Source organism: Talaromyces marneffei, chromosome 1 (assembly GCF_009556855.1).
Source record: "Talaromyces marneffei chromosome 1, complete sequence".
Taxonomy (NCBI): domain Eukaryota; kingdom Fungi; phylum Ascomycota; class Eurotiomycetes; order Eurotiales; family Trichocomaceae; genus Talaromyces; species Talaromyces marneffei.
The window spans coordinates 2,198,157-2,220,208 of NC_072348.1; the positions used below are offsets into that span (position 1 = coordinate 2,198,157).

General features: G+C 47.9%; 8 protein-coding genes across 8 annotated transcripts; 5 read left to right on the forward strand and 3 right to left on the reverse strand.

The window, feature by feature from the left end:
• Positions 1-334: 334 nt before the first annotated feature.
• Positions 335-1,574, forward strand: EYB26_000818 (uncharacterized protein; the record flags this gene model as incomplete). Its single annotated transcript, XM_054260132.1, has 5 exons — positions 335-355; positions 441-459; positions 564-740; positions 801-948; positions 1,010-1,574. The coding sequence occupies 5 exons, from the start codon at positions 335-337 to the stop codon at positions 1,572-1,574; spliced, it is 930 nt and encodes a 309-aa protein (XP_054116107.1).
• Positions 1,575-2,113: 539 nt separating this feature from the next.
• EYB26_000819 (uncharacterized protein) lies at positions 2,114-4,835 on the reverse strand (the record flags this gene model as incomplete). Its single annotated transcript, XM_054260133.1, has 5 exons — positions 2,114-2,758; positions 2,825-2,955; positions 3,011-4,022; positions 4,090-4,486; positions 4,558-4,835. 5 exons carry the CDS (start codon positions 4,833-4,835, stop codon positions 2,114-2,116), a joined length of 2,463 nt encoding a protein of 820 aa, XP_054116108.1.
• A 2,048-nt stretch (positions 4,836-6,883) lies between these two features.
• EYB26_000820 (uncharacterized protein) lies at positions 6,884-8,033 on the forward strand (the record flags this gene model as incomplete). Its single annotated transcript, XM_054260134.1, has 3 exons — positions 6,884-7,246; positions 7,303-7,443; positions 7,512-8,033. 3 exons carry the CDS (start codon positions 6,884-6,886, stop codon positions 8,031-8,033), a joined length of 1,026 nt encoding a protein of 341 aa, XP_054116109.1.
• Positions 8,034-8,394: 361 nt separating this feature from the next.
• On the reverse strand, positions 8,395-10,074 carry EYB26_000821 (uncharacterized protein; the record flags this gene model as incomplete). The annotated part of the gene is made up of 2 exons (XM_054260135.1): positions 8,395-9,454; positions 9,518-10,074. The coding sequence occupies 2 exons, from the start codon at positions 10,072-10,074 to the stop codon at positions 8,395-8,397; spliced, it is 1,617 nt and encodes a 538-aa protein (XP_054116110.1).
• A 1,165-nt stretch (positions 10,075-11,239) lies between these two features.
• On the forward strand, positions 11,240-12,305 carry EYB26_000822 (uncharacterized protein; the record flags this gene model as incomplete). The annotated part of the gene is made up of 4 exons (XM_054260136.1): positions 11,240-11,447; positions 11,512-11,604; positions 11,665-12,235; positions 12,299-12,305. 4 exons carry the CDS (start codon positions 11,240-11,242, stop codon positions 12,303-12,305), a joined length of 879 nt encoding a protein of 292 aa, XP_054116111.1.
• Positions 12,306-12,823: 518 nt separating this feature from the next.
• EYB26_000823 (uncharacterized protein) lies at positions 12,824-13,907 on the forward strand (the record flags this gene model as incomplete). The annotated part of the gene is made up of 2 exons (XM_054260137.1): positions 12,824-13,100; positions 13,177-13,907. The coding sequence occupies 2 exons, from the start codon at positions 12,824-12,826 to the stop codon at positions 13,905-13,907; spliced, it is 1,008 nt and encodes a 335-aa protein (XP_054116112.1).
• Positions 13,908-14,342: 435 nt separating this feature from the next.
• EYB26_000824 (uncharacterized protein) lies at positions 14,343-16,277 on the reverse strand (the record flags this gene model as incomplete). Its single annotated transcript, XM_054260138.1, has 6 exons — positions 14,343-14,783; positions 14,845-15,064; positions 15,122-15,242; positions 15,309-15,550; positions 15,616-15,978; positions 16,030-16,277. 6 exons carry the CDS (start codon positions 16,275-16,277, stop codon positions 14,343-14,345), a joined length of 1,635 nt encoding a protein of 544 aa, XP_054116113.1.
• Positions 16,278-17,447: 1,170 nt separating this feature from the next.
• EYB26_000825 (uncharacterized protein) lies at positions 17,448-21,355 on the forward strand (the record flags this gene model as incomplete). The annotated part of the gene is made up of 4 exons (XM_054260139.1): positions 17,448-17,484; positions 17,546-17,602; positions 17,656-17,711; positions 17,777-21,355. The coding sequence occupies 4 exons, from the start codon at positions 17,448-17,450 to the stop codon at positions 21,353-21,355; spliced, it is 3,729 nt and encodes a 1,242-aa protein (XP_054116114.1).
• Between the last annotated feature and the right edge of the window lie 697 nt (positions 21,356-22,052).

Genomic DNA, 22,052 nt, shown 5'->3' on the forward strand with positions numbered 1-22,052 from the left:
GCTAATCCAATCGCTTAGCGTTCTGGCAGTGGGCAACGGCCCAGTCTACTTTTGCCTGTACAAATCACAAATCATACCCACTCTACACCACCACCACCTATTACTCACCACCACCTCCTCCTCTTCTTCTTGCTTCCCTTTGAGGATTCTCCATCCCCGAATACTACACCTACCCCTCTTCCCACCTGAACTACATAAAGGCTGCAATCCTACCATTCCTAGGATTCTGCCTGTCTCTAACCTCCATCCTCCTTCAATCGAATTGTTGCGATAAGAAAGTAAAGGGAAGCCTTCCCCAGGAAGGTCATCCTCCGCAAAAAAACAAGCAGGCGTCATGGCGGACGTCCGGTCAAAGGTGCGTTGTGAATCTACAGACTATCTCTGTTCATCAGCTTCATCAATTGCTCTTTGCGACTAACCTCTTCTCTTCTTTTTTGCAGAACCTGTACGAGCTTCTCGGTATTTTCTTCCTCCCTCCCTGCCTACCCAGGCCGCGTATTTCGTATCACGATTACATCATTTATATCGTCCTCCATTCTAACATGATCATGTTTGTGTGTTAGGCAACGATCCCGAGCTTGACTCCGACAGGGAACCCGAGCCTCCTACCAAGGCCATTGACAAGCCTGCTCAGCGTCACGGCAAGCGTGATGCTCCCAAGGAAGCCCCAGCAGCTCCCCCTGCCGCCCCCCGAGGTGGTGCCCGTGGCGGCCGTGGACGCGAAGGCGGCAACGACGGTGGTGAGTTATAACAAGCACTGGCAAACAAACAGAACAAATAACTGATAACTTTCCTCAAAGCCTTCCGTGACCGTAATGCCGGAAGCTACAACAACCGCAACCGCCCTGTTGATGAAGTGAAGGAAGGTGGACGCCGTGGTTACCGAGGACGCGACGACCGTGGTGGTCGTGCCCGTACTGACCGTCACCCACCTCGCAACGCTCACACGTACGTCGCTGTTGCATACATTTAGTACTTGCGCTTCGTGATGAAACTAACGCAATATCAGTGACTCCGAGAAGCAAATCGAGCAAGGCTGGGGCGCTAAGAAGGGTGATGCCGAGTGGAACGACGAGAAGGCCGGTGAAGCCATCGCCAAGGCTGAAGAGGCCGAAGCTCAGGCTCCTGTCGAAGGCGGCGAGGCTGCCGCCGCCGAGGAAGCCGACAAGGCCAAGTCCTATGCCGACTATCTCGCTGAGCTGGCTGCTAAGAACCGCGGCGAACTTGGTGTGAAGGAAGCTCGTGCCCCCAACGAAGGCAGCAAGGACAAGAAATGGCAAAACGCCAAGGAACTCAAACGCGATGGCCAGGAGGAGAACTACATCAAGCCCCAGGAAGAGAAGGGCAAGCGCGAGCGACAGCGCAAGGAGAAGAACATCCTCGAAGTCGACATGCGCTTCGTCGAGCAGCCCCGTGGCCGTGGCAATGGTCCCCGAGGAAGCAGTGGTCGTGGCCGTGGTGGACGCGGTGGACGTGGTGACGGCCCTCGCCGTGAGGGCGGTCGTGGCGGCGCCGCTGCTGGCCCTACTGTCCAGGTCGACGAGAAGAACTTCCCCAGCTTGGGCGGTAAATAAGTTTCTACTACATCCCACGCCCACATTTCAATCCAACGTGGTTCAAAGTTTTTGACTACTGAAACATGAGAAAAGATTGGGAAAAGGAAAAACAGGATTTGATAAAAAAGGGAATATTTTGCGATAGGAGGTTAATCTGATACAAAAAATAGCCTCGATTTCAAGCATGTACGCTCAGGGTGAGTCAATTGATTATTTACGATTGATTAGTTGAGTGAAAAGAGTGAAAAGATTTTAATCAATTAAACGGTCCATTTTCTATTTCGTTTTTCCCTTCCTGCTACTTTCAACGTCGAACAGCGAGGTAAGAATGGCAAGAGGTAATGATGTCTTGATTGATGATGTGATTATGAAGTTGCAAAGAGTAATGCAACTAATGATAAGTGGAACAAATATGACATGAAAGAATAGGCTAAGAAGATACGCCTCCGTGGGCCCTTTCCATGTATAAGCTTCACAAGCCCTAGGTCAGGCTCCAACGTTGGTTGAGGTAGCTCTCGGTGTATATCTTCATAACTGTCTCATCGGCCGTGGTCACCTTATAACTCGTCATCCAATGACAGCCGTGAAATACGGTTGAATTCGGTAGCAGCAGCAGCAGCAGTATCCGAATCAGGGTCAACATCGTTCAAGAAAGACAATCCATCCATCGCTCTGCCACCACAAGCCCGTTGCAGAGCCAAAAATGCGAAATGGCCTCCAACGACAGGACGGGCAATGAAAAATATTCCAGGATAACCGCCATTTCCCTCTGTCTCGTGGAGGTCAGTAAAGGGTCGATCGGTTGCGGTTTCATTCACCCAAGTAGCCACGGATTCAAGGATCTCGCTACGGACTTGTTCACTAGCAACGGCCATGGAGAAGAATTCCCAGTCTGTTTTGGTGTACAAATGACGACTGTCAAGAGGCAGGCCATATCTTTGTCGGACGAAATGGTACCAGTTCGATTGTTTCTGATAAATGTGCCTTGGTACAAAGCCACGCTTTTTAGTTGACAACGGTGTCTGCATCAACCCGTCATATGCGTCGCCTATGCCATCCAGATGGAAGCAGAGTTGTGCGTCGGCATATATGTTATACAAAGTGGTCCATGAACCATGCCAATCGTATGCCAATTTGGCATGTGATCCATCACGGGACATGCCGAATTCCTCCCATTTCTCAATATAATCGTCCGCAATGCGCTTAATTGTGATTATGTTTAGTATAGTTTCGTCAAGGCTTTGAGTCACAGTGTGTCAGTCGCTTACCTTAAAATAAGCTGCGTCTGACGCCTCGCCTGCTATATCTGCGATTTGACTCATGGCGTTGATGCCAATAATGCCTTTCAGGGCAAGATTGGTCTGGAGCGCAAGCCATCCAGCAAAGTCATCGGTAGATACTTCACACGAGTCAGTCGTTGTAAAACACAGAACAAGGCTTAGTAAATTACGTACACTGATTCTCCGGTTCCAGTGAGAAATCTACGAGATAACCCGTCCATTGCTTCCACAAGTCATAGCTTCTTTGAACCCACTGGCGGGCATGCTTCGCACCACGACCCTGTCCGCCCCATTTGCCATCTTGATGGTCAATCTCGGAAATTGTTTGAAGGTTCACTAGAGTAAATGGAGGTGCCTGGTCATATGTCGATTCTAGCGCCATGGCACCCTGATCAGCCCACAGAGAAATCGACTCCTGATCATCGCTGTATCGTAAGGAATTCACCAAGGCTAAGCCCAATATTAGAATATTTCCGCACTCTTCGACTGGCATGTATTCATCTCTTCCATCTGGATGTCCTGTCGCATTCGGGAAGTGTGTTCCGAGATCATGCATAGCGTATTTGTTTGGATATTGTCCGCTCAATGTGTGTTCAATCAACGGCTCCAGGAGATAGGCCAGCCAACGAGGACTGGTATACAGGAAGAAGGGGAACGCAGGATATATGACATCAATTGTTTGAGTGTTACCATCAGACGAAATCTCCTTCAGGAACAGCAAGGGATTATCCGGAGTTCCAGCAAAACTGGTAGCGCCTAGCACCTGGCGGGCAGAAAGTGTAACAATATCCACGTAGTCATCAGCGCCCGACTTGTATGCATCTACGGCCAGCTGAATTGAGTAATTAGACGCCAGGGTATTGGCATCCGCAAAATCTCCATAATGAAACGCTAACAGTTCGTCATTGGTGTTGAACCAGGATTTCCAAAGGGGTCGCATATAAGTTAGCCCTCGTGCAGAGGCATACTGGACGACAATATCCTGAGTATGAGCCATGGTAAACTGCACAGAGCCGGACTTAGTCAACGAATGGGTGGTATTGAGAGCGAAATGTTTGGAAAACGCGAATACTGGTTCTTCGTCCATAATGGCTCTGAAGTGGGTGTCTACAGCGTCTTGTAGAGTACCTGTGCGAGCGAAACGATCTCGTAATATTGATGAAGTTCCAGACTCGTGATGTACATCCTAGAAAATTCAAATAATGGTCAGTGACTACACCAATACAGAGGGAGCATCGGGTGTATGAGGTTACGTTGGGTGCTACAAAATGCAAGGTACCCCATTCAGCTCGGTCTGCGAACTCGGAAACCAGTAGCTCATTTTGACGAGCAAACTGCCACTTTTTCAATTTGGTGGCTCCGCTTTGGGCATTGATATGGTCGAAATTCCAAACAAGCTGTGATCCCCGGTCACCACTGACCCATTGCCCATTCATGTCGACGTACACGTTGACATCGACGTTACCGGTGACGTAGACATTGAGGTATGAAGCTGGGATTGACTGCCGCAGAGTCGATGTAGGTGTAATTGGAGATAGAAAAGACAGAACTATTTCCAGCTCACGGTCGGATATGGGAAGGGTGTAGGTCAGATTTGTGGTCGAGGCATCATATGTAGCTCCTCCATAAAGCGGGTAATCAATTGTATACCTGCACAAGATCCGTCAATCAATATAGGAAGATTACAATAACAACAATGATACCAGGCGGTCACGACATACTTAGCACCACTGTCTTTCCGCAAAGAGTCCTGTGGCCGTCCAAGTAATGGATACACGGTGCCTGCACCGGGTACTTGGGCCAACAACGAGAAGCCAATTTCCTCGCCGGTCCAGAAGATTGGCCATTTCGACCACGGAACATCTCGAGCGTTGGCTAACCAAGTGCTGAAATATGGATTTCTCACGGTCAACGGAAGAACAGGCGGCGTGAGACTGGATGCTGCGGACAGGGCAGCCTGTAGCAAGGGCCCAGCCAGAGCTAAAACGGGCCAGCGCATTGTGACATGGGACGGGAGCGTTTGCAACAATGGACCGCACGACAAGAACGAAATCGATAACCGACGGCTGTGATAATATGGGTATATACAACTGAGTTGATGGCTGTGAGGGGTTGCAGTTTGGAACACAAAGAAGGGGCCAATCGTGTCAGGAAAGAAGGAAACCAGTCAACGGAAGGAAGGTACTGTGCCTGGAAGGGCGATGAGGTCATGTGGGACTGCTAGCCCCAAACTAGACTGGTCGGCTTCCCCGCAAACACAGGACAGAGACATTACATTACCGCTGATAATGGAGTTCGTTTCGGTCACTTGACTGGTGTATTGGCCGCCGTTCTGTTCTCTCCAGACCATGACTTGTGGCCAATTTCAATCGCCATCATGTGTCAGTTTCACAACACATTTACTCAATTCGGACTAGCGCGGCTGCAACTGCTCTGGTTGGTGCTGGGCTTCTCCGCATTTTGATGTATTCTGGATCGATGCATCGCATACATTACATGGACTTTGTGTAGTCCTTCAAATGTCCTCGATTCGCTCGTCATATCTCGGGTCTTGGGGGTTCCATTCATCTAACATCGTGTTTTACGATTGGTCAGTTGAGGTTGTGCAACACCATATATCTAAGAAGCAGGCATGTCTGATCGTTAGCGTCTTCACCATGTATGTTATATTTATATATTTATGTTAGTCCGCAATAACACCTCCGTCTCCAGCCATCAATGTCCCGAACGACCAGTCACTATCCTAATGACTCGAGTATCAGTTGACCAAATACCCGGGCAAGCCCAGCCCCGAAAAGCGTAATCATCAATACACCTAGCAGGACCTACATATGTAATAACCGAGTGAAGCCGATTGTGCGCGAGGAATATTGATATGTATGGAGACTACTTGTGTATAGACTTCCAAGTTCCAACTACATGTATACTTACTGTACGTAATCCGTTGCGCAACATCTAGAACCGAACTGTACATACAATTCCGGAATGCTGGTTACTGAATGGCCACAACAAGTACGGTGACATACGCTGTTGTGGATGGAGGCCCATGACGGAGGAGGGCAGCTGGATCAATACATACGAGACCCACTTAGGGTTACGGGTGTCTACTTAACAGTAACTAATGTCTGTGCCTGGACACGAGAACACCCAACACGCTCAAAGTATACATACCGGGTCGATAAATCGCAAGGAACAAGATTTTAGAGTGACCCCTAAAACCATGGGCCGCCATGAAAGATAGCGGGTAGCTGAACGTTGACACTGGACGAAACCTCGAGTGTTGGAATCGCGATAAACGCAGATCGAGAGCGCGGTATCGCTCAGAGAAACACAACACGACAATTGATCACAAATTGCTCCGTTGGGTACACGTGAAATAGAGACGCAGTTTACCGGCATAAGAAGAATGTAGCAACACAAGGAAAACCCATCATGTGGACCATAGCTGAGAATACGACTGTTAACACAGCCCAACCCAAACACGTGGAAAACGCGGTCCAAGAACATTCCAATTGATCATAGATTGAAGTCATGCGGACATTACTGGAAAATATGCGTAGAATTCTAGGTTAAGAATTGAGTGGTACATCCAGTATTAAGTTCAATTTCTGCGGGCAAGTTAAGACGCGAAGTAATGGCGTTCCTACACGAAAAGACGTGAAGGGGCGAACGCATCTCGGACCAGACCATAGCATAGCTCCACTCCCGGTGACACTGCGGAGACCTCCCACGGCCCTCATATAACAATTACCACAACCACGCGACTTCTCTTGACGCGCCATTTGATCTCACATACGAGCCTTCAAACTTGAAAAAATCCTTTGAGGAGATACCGATATTTGTTCTATACCTCAGATCCTCACTCACTCCTATTACAAAAGTCATTGCATGGAATTGAACATCTCCGAATACCTTTCGAACCTAACCAACCTCTTCTACGCCTCGAATATTGCTGCCACGATACTCTCCATATCTCACTCCAGCACTACATCCTATCCTCAATTCCATATACCCTTGTACCTCTAAATATAATAGGACCTGCTCAAAATGCAGGCAGCGATCTCGGAATCCAGCCCACAAAAAGCTGGGAGACGCGTGCTCGGCGAGAAGACAGCCAACGCGTCGTTAACGCCAGCTACGAAGAGAATCGCCGACGCAAACTCACAGAAATTTCCGACAACAGCGATTCCATTCAATGCATCAATCAACAAATTATCGCCGCCAAAGACCCGAGACGTCTCGTCGGATGCTCGTCACGCCGGACAGAAGCGTTCAATAAATCAAGTGGTAGAGGACATCAAGGAGGCCGAGTCTGAACCTCGGAAAGTGTTGATGACCTCTCAAACAGAGGGAGAGAGGGAATTTGAGATATTTGATGATGTTAACAACACACAGTCTCGCCAAAGACAGGTACAAACCCTCAGCCTACTGTTCGTATTGAAATGACTTACTAACGTTCGTGATAGACAATCAAGGTACCGACTTCACAACAGACAGAAGAGGGAAGTCCTCGCGATAATCTAGTATCCAATCCGGACACTTCAAAAGAAGAATGCCTGAGCAGGGTTCCTACAGAACCTGCAGCTCGTAAATTATTCATTCAGCAGGTAAGACCATCTACATTTTCTACGTTGTTTCTGCAAATGTCTGACTCGTGGCTGACTCGATATCTTAGAGAGCTGCCTTGGCTAGAAGTAGACTGCAGTCCGCCATGCGTCGCGTCGGAGACAAGTCTCTCGATCGCGCCCTCTCTCAATTCGAGGCCAACAGTCGCCCATTCCTAAGAACCTTATCCTCCTCATCCTCCGCGTCAACTCCTCGCCAACAGCCACAAGAGCAAATATCTCAAAAGATATCCCCAACAAAGCAACAACGGGTACTATTGCCACCTCTTCCCCTTCAACCACGATCCAGACCTGTTCGGTCCTCTGCACAGACCACGGCAGCTTCACCCTCGTCTAAACCCTTAAGTATAGTCAATCTTCCAGAGACGGATGATGAAGCGGAGGCATCTGACGAGCCAAATGAAGACGATGATAATGACAAAACGCCCAGACAAAGTGACATTGGACAACAAGAGAATGTTGTTGAGTCTCACGACCTGGGGATTACTATGAGTCAGGAGAGTGATTCTGTGATGGACAAACTCATCAAGTGGACCCAATCATCGACAGACTCGATACATGCAGAGGCATAGGGTTGTGGAATTTTTGGATGTTTGCATTTTAGAGAAGCCAGATCCCACACAAAATGGAAGGACAGGAGAGAGAAATTAACATGACGGATCGGAGGGCAACAGCTGGCCCTGACTTGATGAGGAGTATGATTCACTAATTGGCTAGATACAAAACACTCTATTTCCTTTATATACCGGAGGAATTCATTGTGTATGATTATTCTAGCTTAACTAGTACCATTATGAGGATACCCTTAATTTATTTCAATGCGATTCTCCCGGACATTCGTTGTATTAGAAAAGCTCCAAACACAATGATTTAAGTTACAGTCTAAACATTGACTAATCTCGTGGGTATCATTTCTAATATATACTAGCAACATCATCGAACTTTTTTGAGCTTGTTTGTGCGGCGTCCTAGGACATCCCTGCCCTCATCAATTTCCCGAGCAGCATCCCGCTTGGCTTCACCTACTTCTTTCAGAATACCGCCCTTAACCACCCTTGTCTCAACACTGACGCCTTCCTCTTCCCACTCAATCATCTGCCTACCAACTCTTTTCTCAATTGCCAACACGAGCTGCACGTCTCGTTGGCCAACCAGAGTCACGGATTCACCCGTTCGGCCGGCACGAGCCGTACGACCCACACGATGGACATAATCATCTGGGTTTCGTGGAACGTCAAAATTAATGACAAGGCTGACATTAGGGATATCGAGACCACGAGAGGCTACATCCGTAGCAACTAGGAGACGTGCTGCACTGGCTCTGAACCTGGAAAGGTTGGCTGTTCGTTCTGATTGCGGCAGAAGACTGTGGAGGGATGTTACACGGTGAGAAAGGCGGCGTAGCATCCGTTCAAGAAGATCAGCAGTTCTGGTACGATTGCAGAAGATAATGGCGGGTTTGGTGGAGTTTCGTTCTGTTGAAAGTAGGACATGGAGAAAGGCTTCACGATGTGTCATGGGAACTTGGAGGTATGTTTGCTTGAGGGTTGGTGGGATTGGAGCATGGTTTTCTGTGCCGATTTCCGTCACATGAATGGGAGGACGATTGGCGGGGCGTGGCATTGACTTGAGAGCGCGGACTTCAGGGGTGACTGTAGCAGTAAACAGAAGAGTCTGACGTTCGCTCGAAGGTGGTAGTGCAGATAGACAAGTTTCAACGTCTGGAAGCATGCTTCCTTGCCCACTGGTCAGCAGTCTATCAGCCTCGTCCATGACAACCATTCGAACACGGTTCAGTCCCACTATGGTGTCTTCTCCTGATGTCCGAATATGATCTGCTAGGCGCCCGGGAGTAGCGATGATGACATGAGGTCGTTGTGAAAGTGCAATGGCTTGAGGCCTCATGTCCGTGCCGCCTGTGATGAGGACTGGTTTCAAACTCTGTGGAGCCGAAATGGCCTTGAATTGTTCGAAGATTTGTAGCGCAAGTTCACTACAGTAAAATATATGTTAGCAGAACGTAGTGGCGCCTCGAAAGTTCATATTGAGGTCTTACCGAGTAGGCGTCAGTACGACAGCGAAAACACCAAACGGGTCTTCCGCCCATTTCTGCAAAATTGGCACGGCAAATGCAATGGTTTTACCGGAGCCAGTTCGACTGCCACCGATACAATCCTTTCCCTTCAAAATCTCGGGAATACAGGATTTCTGAATCGCGGTGGGTCGTCGAATTGCCATTGTAGATAAAGATTTGACTAGCCACGGTGCGACGTTGAGAGTTGCAAAGGTTGAGTCCGTTACCTGTAGGCCAATGTCTCGCGCATCTCGGCTTGACACCGGTTCTTCATTCGAAGGCGCATTTGAAGCAGCCGATACATCGCTCTTCTTTTTTATACGGGACAGTGTTGGTAGCGGCGCAATTGGGGTGTAGTTCTCTGTGTCTGAGTCGTCTGAGTCGTTCGATGATACAGATACTCGTCTCCTCTTTGCAGGTCGGTCTGCATGTGCCTCCGCACTATCATTGATCGAAGGCACATCGGAGTTTTCTTCCGGGGAATATTGCGATGACTCCTCATCGCTATGATTCTCCTCAATAATCTTAGTTTTCGCCATCTCTGTATTTTGTGGACAACTTGGCAGGCGAGCACACGCCGTTGAAAAGAAAATAGACTGAAACCGGATCTACAAAAAAATATCGGCAGAAAATGTTTATCAGAAAGCGGTCAATATCTGCATGCCAAGACATCGAAGAAAGTAGGTTGAGGGATGTCATGCCTTGATGCCTGATAAGCCCCATCCGGCAGAGATACGAGTTGCTAACCAGAAAAGGAATAGACGGCTATTATTACTAATCAATCCATGTTAACTAAGTTAGTTAACTAACTTAACTAGGGGTTATATGGGGGTCAGATTCCGTAGTTAACATCGTTGTGCCGTCTCCGGGCTGCAGATGGTTACATATGATCACCTTGTTGGTTCTCTGTCGGGTTCGAGATATTATGCTGGCTGGGCTAGAGTCAAAGGCAGCCAACAATCTTGAAGACACTGCCGTTGACTGGTAATCAAGAACTATACCCAAATCCAGGCATATTCGTGCGCACCAACCATGTCGCGAACTCAAGATGACTCAGGTGAGGGTCGGTTTCGGCTTCTGTCATCTGCATAATTGATTATCTGCAGACTGTCCGTACTCCGTACAAGTAAGCCGTCGGCTTTCAACACATTTCATTTCATCCGAAACCCGATTCCCGAGTCGAGTTACGAGCCTTAGGCCCCATGCCTGGGATCTAGGCCCACTTGTCTCGCGAGATCCTAACTTCTTTTTTACACGCAACCAACCAACATGCGGACTGGTTTTGTGGATATTGTAGGAAAATACCAGCTGGGGTTTCGCCGGCTTCTGGGCTTACGAGTGTAAAATGTAAAATCGAGCCTTGTTTGATCAGATCCAGCCTATAGAGCCCATGTACCTGATTACCGTGCTACAATTCTGTGGACATAGTGGGCAATGACGATACCCTCCCCGTCAATTTTTGAAAATCCCTGTTCCAACCAAGGCTGTAAGTAGGTCGACGTTTGCTAGACACTTTTGACTAGTTAACTAGTTAGTTATATCAAATCAATTACTTAATCACGATCATTTCCTCTCTTTTCCAATCGAGTCGATCGCTCATCTATCTCCCTCTGTCCATACCATTTTCTTCAACTCACCTGTCATTCATGTGTCGCTTGTTTTCTTATTATAGAAGTATAGAGTAAGTACCGCCGCACACTCATAATGCCTACCCCATTGGAAATCGAACTTCGAAGTCAATGCTATGCATACGACCCGGCACTTGAGGTCGACACCAACTTTGGCTACGTCCCATCGCTCGCTGCCGGGATTGTCTTCACCACGCTATTCGGCCTGTCGATGATCGCGCACACTGTACAATTCATTTGGACACGATGGTGGTGGTGTTCTGTTTTCTCCGTTGGAGCTTTAGGTAAGCCTGCCATAACCCTAACGTCTACCCCGACGAACAAGAAGCTGACATGCCGATTTCACAGTCGAGGTTCTAGGCTGGGCAGGGCGAACCTGGTCTTCTCAGTGTCCATATGAAGCGACACCCTTCCTTATGCAAATATCTACTCTCATCATCGGTACGGCTCCCTGCGTATCTACAGCCTAGTTTGTCAAGCTTGACTGACTGATCTTGGTAGCACCCGCCTTCTTCACAGCCGGTATCTACGTCCTTCTAGGACGTCTCATTCAAATCCTCGGCCGCTCATCCTCTATACTAAGCCCCTCGCTTTATCTCTGGATCTTCTCCGCCTGCGACATCATCTCACTTGTCATCCAAGCCGTTGGCGGTGGTATGGCGTCCGGTCAAGCTGGTAAAATCGGCGGCGACACCAAGCCAGGGACTGATATCATGGTTGCCGGTATCATCTTCCAATTAGTATCCATAACCGTCTTTGCCGTCTCCGCGGTCGACTTTTTGCGTCGTGTCTTGAAGCAACGACTTTTGCAATCTGTGCAAGGCAGTGTTACGCCGTTGCTGCTTGCTATGGTGTTTTCGATCGTTCTGATCTATATCCGAAGTATTTACCGTGTTGTTGAGTTGGTGCAGGGCTGGTCCGGGTATTTGATCACTCACGAGGCTTATTTTATTGCCTTGGACGGTTCCATGATGGTTCCTGCTGTTGCAATCTTCAATATTGTGCACCCTGGTTCGTTTATGCCCAAGAGGAAAACGGTCAATGACTTTGATGAATTGTCAATGAATGAAAGGTTGGCATGAGACTTCTTTTATCTCCGTCTTTAATTTTGTTGCATCTGACGTTGCTCTTTTAGATCATAGACAGAGTGGTGATATTGTCATGGCCAAATGTACTTTACACCAAAATTTTGCTTGCTAGAATACCCATTATTTAGGCATTTAGACCAATTTTAATCCATTGTGCTTCCATATATGGAGTTGGATCTACGTAGTAGAGAGGCCTTTGTTGTACCCTGTTGTACCCAGCTTCTACTCTGTACTACAGAGTAAGTTACGTACAGAGGAACCAGGGTAATCAGATCTACGGTACGGTACGCTAATCGCAATCCGTCCGATTTCCCTAGCTACCGTGCTGGGTTAGAGCGGTGGGGCGTCGCGGGTGATGTCATGTCACCATCAAACAAATTGAAAGAATAGAACACTCTTGCTCGTCGCGTCAAAAGGAACTTGGTCGCAGCTTACATTCTGCTGAAACACACCCGTCCCACCCAAGCCTTCAGCTATAACGCTCTCATCTCACCTCCTTTCATCTGGTCTGACTCATTTCGTCTGACTTTACTGTGTATGCCGGTGGATTCTCGGTAATTTCCAGCAACAACATGGCGAAGAAGGTAGACACGAATGACGTCGACGTCGAAGTCGAGGAACTCTCATATCTTGCCGCTCTAGTTTCAAAACTGCCTCGAGCAGTTCGATTTGCGCTCGTCATATCCAGCAGCCTAGTCTTAAGCTCAGTCCTTCTCACCGTCTTTTCGTTACAAACGGCCGGACATCTTGCGGGCATCAGCAAGCACCTGGAAGAATGGTGGGAAATTGCAGGACTTATACTTTGGAGAGCTACTGAGCTGGGCCTAGCTTGGGTTTTTGGTTTTGATAGTAGGTGCAATCTGTCTCGTCCGATTATTTCAAAGCAAAAAGGCTTGTAACTAAAAAGATAATGCGATACACACAGGCTTGGACGTGGCCGAGCTGACACTGCTCACCCATGCGCCCATTTATTTCCTTCTTTACAGCTTCTATGGCGTCGAGCCATCAGCTGTCTTAATCACCTTTGCCATCGAAATCGTGTCCAAAACAATACCATTCTTTTTGTTCCGCGGCCCCAACTCGGTTCACGCACTCTCAAGCCCTCGAGGAGCCCAAGTTTCCAACCGGGAAATTCTCCAGGATTACCCCACGATTGTTTTCGCATCTGGTGGTGCGGCTTCCATTTACACTATCATTATGTACCTCAGTTTCAATACCTGGTTACCAGTTCATTTGGTCACATACTTTGATGGAATCAGTGACATCAGTCTCGTGCATGCCGGGCCTGCTGCATTTCCCCAGGTGCTTACACAGCTCCTTGTTATTGGTTATGCAGCGTACAACTTTCTATTCGCGAGCTCCGCTGGCTGGTCTGCAAAGTCAGATAGTAAAGAGAAGCCAGAGGCAGAAGGAGAATATCTCATTACCTCCTTGTGTAACCGGACATGGGGGAAACTATCGCCAAAGGGAAAGATACTTGCTAGCCGTTCGTTGGTGTTGGCAACTGTGACTCTCCTGAACACCATCATCGCAGGAACTGGGTCAATAAAAGGCATCGAACTGATGGGCTCCGTTGGCTGGGGCTCTCTGTGGGCTGTCGCGTCTTTGACCGTTAGTTCTTTATTTGCTTGGATTGAGGCAGTGCCAGGCGTTTGAATATTTTGCGTCCGCGTTATCATGGAGTCTCGGGTTTGAAGTTGACAAAGATCGAGCGTCGTGGGTGGAAAGTTTCTCGTGTTATTTTGTTATTTATACCCGATTTGAGATCTCTTGATTGGTTTATGCGTTGCGATATCGTTTTGATTCTCTCATATTGAGTGTCAAGCAAGTACTTTTCTTCGCTATCGGCAAATTGTGGCAGGTTATTCTTTTCCTTTCTCCGTCTTTGGACGAAGCAGAAGTGTGCTTTCAGCTAGTGGTGTGTCAGCCTCTTGACGCTATCCGCTTAGGTACCGTACATATATTTAGTATTTTATGCCTAGTGACAATATCATAAAACAGTATCTCCAGGCTATTTCTAGCTTTACATATGTGCATCAAGAAGTAACCGAACTGCAATAATATCACCATGGGTATTCTACATACTCACAGCTAATCATCGCCCTCTCCTTCCTTCTCTTTGACAGAGAACTCAACGGTGCCCGACTCTCGGCCTTTGTTATCACGTACAACCACCCTATACTTGCCCTGATCCCAAAGGTCCTTGATCGTCAACTCCCGGGTCCTCCCAAGACTTTCGATATCTCCAATACGAGTCAAAGTCTTTTCAAGATGATCGTCAAAGCCCGGCTCTGAGCAAATTGCTCGAAAAGCGAGCTGCATTGGCACGGAATCAGCTCGCACCATGGCCCTGGAATCGATGGTGAAGATGTTGTCATGATCGTAGCTCTGAATAAAATCTGCTCGCGTCATCACCTGTCGAGCCTTGTGAAGTGGCAATTCAGGGAGGATATGTCCATGTTCTTCGTCGTAAATTGAGTCCATCTCCTGCTCTTGGTCAACAAGAGCCTTGGCAAGGACCAATGCCGCGGACTGTAACGAGTCAGCAAGAAAATCTTGGAAAGCGGTAGGCGGCGCAGAGAGCTAAACATACAGAATATTTCTGTTCATCCATCACATCATCGTCCATTTCCGCGCCAAGAATCCAGCAACGATTAAGAAGCCAGGATTTTTCGGCTTCGAATATATCCTTGCATGTCTGCAACATATCGCGCGATTTCGCAACTCGGTTGAGGAAGGATAAGCGGCCCCCAACTTGATCATAAACCTGAGTTAATGTCTCGTCAGAGACCTGCTCCCCGTAATAGCGATTCCTAAAAAGTTGTTCATTAGATGGCTGATTGAAAGTGTTTTGCAAGATCTAAGAATACCTATATTTTGCTAATGCGGCCATGGCTTTCTGTTTGGGCAAATCTGGAACCGGTATTGTTTCCATGCGAGTTGCGTATCTCTTCAAACGCTCGTATACCCAGTAGTCGTCGCTGTTGAAGACTATTTGTATGCATTAGCGAACTAATACAGGCTAAAGCATACAAAAAAAAGCAAGCCAGAACTTACCCATTGTGACGAGGTTGCTGGCAGCCCATTGTTCAGCTCGTTGCTGCATCAATTCCAATAAATCTCGACCATCCTCATCATCGCGGATCAGATGCGTACTATTGACGATGACAATCAAAGGAGTTTCTTTCTTTTTGCGTCTTTGTAAGGCCACCTTCTCAAGCTTGTTCAATGCCCTCTCAATATCTAGTAGGGCTGTAGTGTCACGTGGTCCTCTGATACTGAAAAGACTGCCGATGTAGCTGTAAAGCGAGGAGTTAACGGTCAACTATCTGTCAATCTGGGCGAAACTGGTATGAACACATACTCTTCATGGTACTCGTAGTCTAAAGCTTTGCCTAAACGCACACGGAAGATCTCCAGATCTGCATGCGCTTCAAACATGGCAACTCGCGCTCCATTGATTTTGCGCATGGCATTCAAGAGCATAGATGTTTTACCGGTACCCTTCTCGCCTATCAGGAGATAGTAGTGTCCCTTGGAGTTCCCTGAAATGATGTGATCTATTCTGTCTTGCTCGTCTCGCACAATCCAATTTTCTCCAGCTGGAGCTTCTTTTCCGGGAGACGCCCCGGCAACATCCAAAGCAGGATCGCCAGGTTCGAAAGCATTGTCAATTTTGTGTAAAACAAGATACTTGTAGTATTTGTGGTATGAATATCCGGCAAGACTAAAACAAGGTCAATACTAATAGCAGGAAATATAACCCTAACAAACGTACCCTAGGATAGCGATTGATGCCATTGTAGCTCCCGCTGTCTCAAGCATTTTAAAACCAGTGCTCTTCCAGTCGGACTTGTCCTTCGAAGAATCTTCTTCAACGGCATCTGGAAGCCCACTGGCCCCAAAGCGGGTTTGACTTGAGCTGCTGAAAGTGACTGCTGGCCATGGCCCCGGTCGCTGGGGTCTTACTCTGCCCAAGCTAGAGACCACGGCTGATTTTCGGACTAGAGGGCGAAGATTGTACATTCTCGCTCTTTGTAAGAAATCCACCGAGGATTTACTATCACTTTGGCGTCTTATGGCCTGCTCCTGAGCAGATTTTGATTACGCGCAGCCTGAATAGCTGACGTACAACACTACAATATGCGAGTGCCGGGGGTTTCAATCCACAATTGACGGCCAGAAAACCGTGTAGTTGATTATAGTAGCCTTGGTTATTGACGATCCTTTTACCGTTTTAAGCAAAGAAACATCAAAAAGGAGACGTAAGGACCCAACAATCACGATTCTCAAAGGAGCGGAACGCTGTTTACGAAACAAACAGCACGAAAAAGGCTAAAAGAAGAAAAGGAGAAGATATAAAAGCCAAGAAAATAAAGAAGGACTCAGAGTTTGACTTTTGACTGCGATAACTATGGAAGACCAGGTACCTAGCTGAGTTGACGGCCCTGGCAGGAGCAGCACAGCCGCCAAGTGTGGCGCGCCACAACCCACTGCTGGCGAATCGCGATAGTAGCCTCGGCGAGCCGTTCGATTGGCTGATACTAGCTGCAATACTTGTTCTTCGTGGCACCAAAAAATGAGTGCTCTTCTACGTACCTCGCATAGCCTGTCTAACCTTCAATGGTTGATGCCATCGCAAAATGCGTACTTACCATAATGACATAGTTAACTATAGTATATCTATAGCAGTCAAGAGGTCACTAGGTAACTAACGTGCCGGGGATCCGGGTATGAGGAAGGACCGCCCGACCACTTCCGAGGGTTAGGCTGAGGAAGCCGGGACCCAGTCCGCTGACTCTGTTCTTTCCTGATTGACCACAACTCACACTAACCGCTTCGGGACGCGGCCAATATTAATTGTATCTTGTTGCTAAATTTTTTCCCCCAGAGCTCTTGCTGGCTTCCATACTCATCTTCTTCCAATTGCTTCTTCTGAATAGCTTCTTCTCATCCCTCTTTCATCCTACTTACTTACTTCTTTGTTTCTTTTGTACTTTTAAAAAACGGGGACAGGTTCTCTCCTTGTGCTCTTTTTTAATTTTGCAGGGATTAATTGGTGCTGGTTGCAATCGCAATTTGCATAGCTTGGTGAAATTTGTTGTTTGTACGACCTACCATCGGAAAATCGCTCGACCGTTTCTTCAATTGAAATATAATCATCTTGCACGCTCGACGGATTCAAGTCTAGGAGTCATGGCGGCTGATAATGCAGTTTCGGAGAAGGCTCCAGGTTCGTTTTCACACTCACTTGGCCGTTCTGGAGCCTGAGCATGCTAACATTGTCGATGTAGAAAAACTCACAAACGGCGACCATGCAGCTGAGGCTGCCGAGGAGAACAATGGAGGAGGTAAATTGACAATCTCACCGTGGCGAAAGTGCTTCGTTGACAGGCCGAATTAGGTGTTTTCCAGATCACGGTGAAATTACCGCATGAGCCCTATAAGATTCAGGTGATGGTGAGAGACAGCGCCGCCCCAGGTGAGAAGCAAAGAAAATTGTCTAACACGGGGGTGATTGATAGGTTTCGAGCCAAGAACAAGTGCAAGATCTTCGCCAGTCCATCGTTGAGCTTCCCGGCACTTTTCAATATACGTGCTTCCATCTCGAATTCAATGGACAGCGAATCAACGACTACATCGAGCTATCAGAAGTCACTGATCTCAAAGCTGATTCCGAGGTCACCCTTGTCGAAGATCCATACACGGAGAAGGAGGCTCGCATGCATGTCGTTCGCATCAGGGAACTGATCGGCGCTGCTGGCGACCGTGTTGATAACTTGCAGGGCCTCTCTACTGGCTTGTCACTTCATGATTCTGTGGCAAGCGAGGTAGACAGCTCGGAGTCAGAGACTCATCCTCTTACCGGCTACGATCCGAATGCTTCTGGAACTTTCAACACCATTCTACCACGAGCAGAAGAACCTGCCCCGAAGACCATCAAGGCTATTTCGCTTTCGCCGTGGAACCCCCCACCATATCATCTGCGACAGAAGGGCCACCTCCTTTATCTGCAAGTGACCACCAACGAGGGTGAACAACACCAGATCACGTCCCATGTTTCTGGCTTCTACGCAAACAAGTGCTCGAACGCCAAATTTGACCCATTCCCACGTCCAGCACCCAAGAATAACAGTGCTCATTCTTTACTTACATTAATTTCGCAAATCTCGCCGTCCTTCGAGAGCAGCTTCCGTGCATTGCAGGAGTCGAACAGTCAGCGTGATCTTCTGACCACATTTCCTTTCCAGAACGCTATTCCAAATAGCCCCTGGTTGGTGGCTTCCACCGCAGCTTCTTTGACTGCTCATCAGCCGGACGTAGCACGCTCTCAGGAGAACTTGTTGATTGCAGGTGTCGATAATTCAGAGACTCTTCGCGACTGGAATGAAGAGTTCCAGTCCACTAAAGAGCTTCCTAGGGAGACCGTTCAGGATAGAGTCTTCCGGGAACGCTTGACTTCTAAACTCTTTGCTGATTATAACGATGCCGCCGCTCGAGGTGCCGTATTGGTTGCTAGAGGCGAAGTGGCGCCCTTAAACCCCACCGAGGGTCGTGACGCTCAAATATTCGTCTATAATAATATCTTCTATTCTTTCGGAGCAGACGGTGTCGGTACCTTCGCTTCCGAGGGAGGAGACGAAGCGGCACGCGTTGCAGTTGGAAAGGATGTTCTAGGTATTAAAGCAGTCAATCAACTGGATATTCCGGGTCTTTTCACACCAGGTACCGTTGTCGTGGACTACCTCGGAAAGCGTGTGGTGGGTCAAAGCATCGTTCCAGGTATTTTCAAGCAGCGCGAGCCTGGCGAGCACCAGATTGACTACGGTGGTGTTGAAGGGAAAGAGGTTGTCGCTGAACATCCCGACTTTGTCCCTGTCTTTGAGAAGCTTTCAAAAGCCCTGCGAGTCAAGAAGCACGCTGTTTGGGACAAGGAAGGAAAACGCCACGATCTTGAGGGCAGTGTTGAAACTAAAGGGTTGCTTGGAACTGATGGTCGGAAATATGTTTTAGACCTGTACCGCATAGCTCCTCTTGACATCTCTTGGACCGATGAAGAAAGTTATCATGATGCTTACCCTCATCGTATGTCCATCTTGCGTCTTGAATTGGTGGAGTCATACTGGCGGTCAAAGATGAGTCAATACGTCAAGGATGAGGTTGAGAAGCGACGAAGCAAGAAGGCAGAAGAGAAGGCAGCCAAGGCCGACGCGGAAACCGAGGATGCTGACAAAGCTGCAGAGGAACAAGAGCGTGTGGATATCTCTGGTTTCAGCCTTGCGCTTAACCCGGACGTTTTCAGTGGGCAAATTCCTCAGACGGAGGAAGAGAAGAAAGAGTGGGCTGAAGATGAGCAGGAAGTCCGCAATGCGTGCGAATATTTGCGATCACGCGTACTTCCTGAACTCATCCAGGATCTATACAACGGGGATGTTGGCTTCCCAATGGATGGACAGTCCTTGAGTCAATTACTCCACAAGCGTGGTATCAATATTCGTTACTTGGGCCACTTAGCCTGTTTGTCTGAGGAGAAAGGTCACCGATTGCAATCCTTGACAACCTTGGTTATCCAAGAAATGATTGCACGTTCTTTCAAACACATTGCTAACCGATATCTTCGCTCTCTACCTCCACCATTCGCTGCTTCGTGTGTTGCTCATCTCTTGAACTGTCTCCTTGGCTCTGATGTGAACGGAAAGCCTCAAGCAGATATTGATGAGTCTCTGCGCGAGATTTACCCTGAGGCTGATTTTGCGTTTGAGAAGGTTACTCCTGCCAGCCTGCACGCGGAGATTGAGAAACAAGTCGAGATTAGATATCGTTTCTCTCTCTCATCTGATTGGGCTAGCTCTCTCAAGCATGTGCAATTGCTACGTGATATTTCAATTAAATTGGGTCTTCAACTTGCAGCTCGGGAATTTGCTTTCACCAAGGCTCAAGCAGCATCCCAGCTTGTGGTGACCAATGGCGTGGATGAGACCAAACAGGAGGACACTAACAGCAAGAAGAAGAAGAAGAAGACTGCCAGCGACAGTACCTCCCCAACACGCCCGACTATTGCCAAACCGGTTACCACTTTCTTAGCGGATGATATTTTGAATTTTGTTCCGCTTATTAAGGATGCAGCTCCACGAAGTGCTTTGGCTGAAGAGGCTTTGGAGGCCGGTCGTATCTCTCTAATGCAGGGCCAGAAACAGCTCGGCCAGGAGTTGATTCTAGAATCTCTCTCCTTGCATGAACAGATCTACGGCATTCTCCATCCCGAAGTCGCCAAGTTGTACCACCAACTGTCAATGTTGTATTATCAGACCGATGAGAAGGATGCCGCTGTTGAGCTTGCACGCAAGGCTGTGATTGTCACAGAACGCACGCTAGGTGTTGACTCCGCAGACACTATCTTGAGCTACCTGAATTTGAGTCTGTTCGAGCACGCTACTGGTAACACAAAGATGGCTTTGGTATACGTTAAGCATGCCTTGGATCTCTGGAAGATCATATATGGTCCTAACCATCCTGATTCCATCACCACCATGAACAATGCCGCCGTTATGCTGCAACATCTCAAGCGGTATTCTGATTCTCGAAAGTGGTTCGAGGCTTCTCTCACGGTTTGCGAGGAGTTGTTCGGTAGACAGTCCGTCAACACTGCAACTATTTTATTCCAACTCGCACAAGCCTTGGCTTTGGACCAGGATTCAAAGGCTGCTGTGAATCGTATGCGCGACGCCTATAATATTTTCCTTGCAGAGCTCGGCCCTGAAGATCGCAACACTAAGGAAGCCGAAAGCTGGTTGGAGCAGCTCACACAGAACGCCGTTTCTATCGCGAAGCATGCCAAGGATATTCAAGCTCGCCGACTTCGCAAGGTCAACCTCAGCACACGGGTCTCGCTGGGTACGAAACCTCAACCTCAAGTTGGCCAGTCAGCTTCAGGAGCTGCTGGCGTACAGGATGCCCCGGCTGCTACATCACAGCTTGATACCAGAAGCATCGATGAACTCTTGAAGTTTATTGAGGGCGGAGAGACCAGCAGCCCCCGTGGCAAGCAATCAAAGAGAGGAACCGCCAACCCTAAGCTCCGCGGCACAAAGCAATCCAAATGAACCCAGTCACATTCTAATCTTGTAGAATACTAAAAGTCACTTTGGTTTTTCGTTTTCATCCCCTTATATATATAGCAATTGGATTGAATTGGGTTTCGGGCTTTTGTATCATTTTTCTTTTCTGTTCTATTTGGGCTTTCTTTCTTTTGTTCAATGCATGGCATGTACTGGGCGAGAACCTCATGATTAGGTGGAAAGGAGTGTATGATATTGTACTATTTAGGGCATCTCAACTCTATTTATTTTACACGATTCCTTTGTCGGGATAGCTCAGGGAATCTTTTCTCTTCTACTTTCTTCAACCCGACCGAGTGTCTGTAGGTTTATTGTCTGATGCCCTTCGACGGTCTCAACAATCGCTGGATCTTCAACCTATAGAGGTACCTGGTATATCGTCCCGCGGTACACGCAGATGAGCGCATCTTGATATATTAAAATAGCGACTGGCATGATGATTTTGAAACTCAGTATGTACCTGTACCTGTGTGGCTGTGCCCTTCACCAGTCATGGTGTGGCGTATCTCCGTATCTCCGATAAGAGCTGGTCCGTGCATCTACGGAGTAAACAAACTGTTTGCTCTTCCTTCACGCTTTTGACCCTGGCAACTTCTTGAATTATCATTGCTTTGCGCCCCTGGCATGTTAGCATGAGACTGTATGGATATCCCCCATAAAGTATCTTTTATGCCCGTCTTTT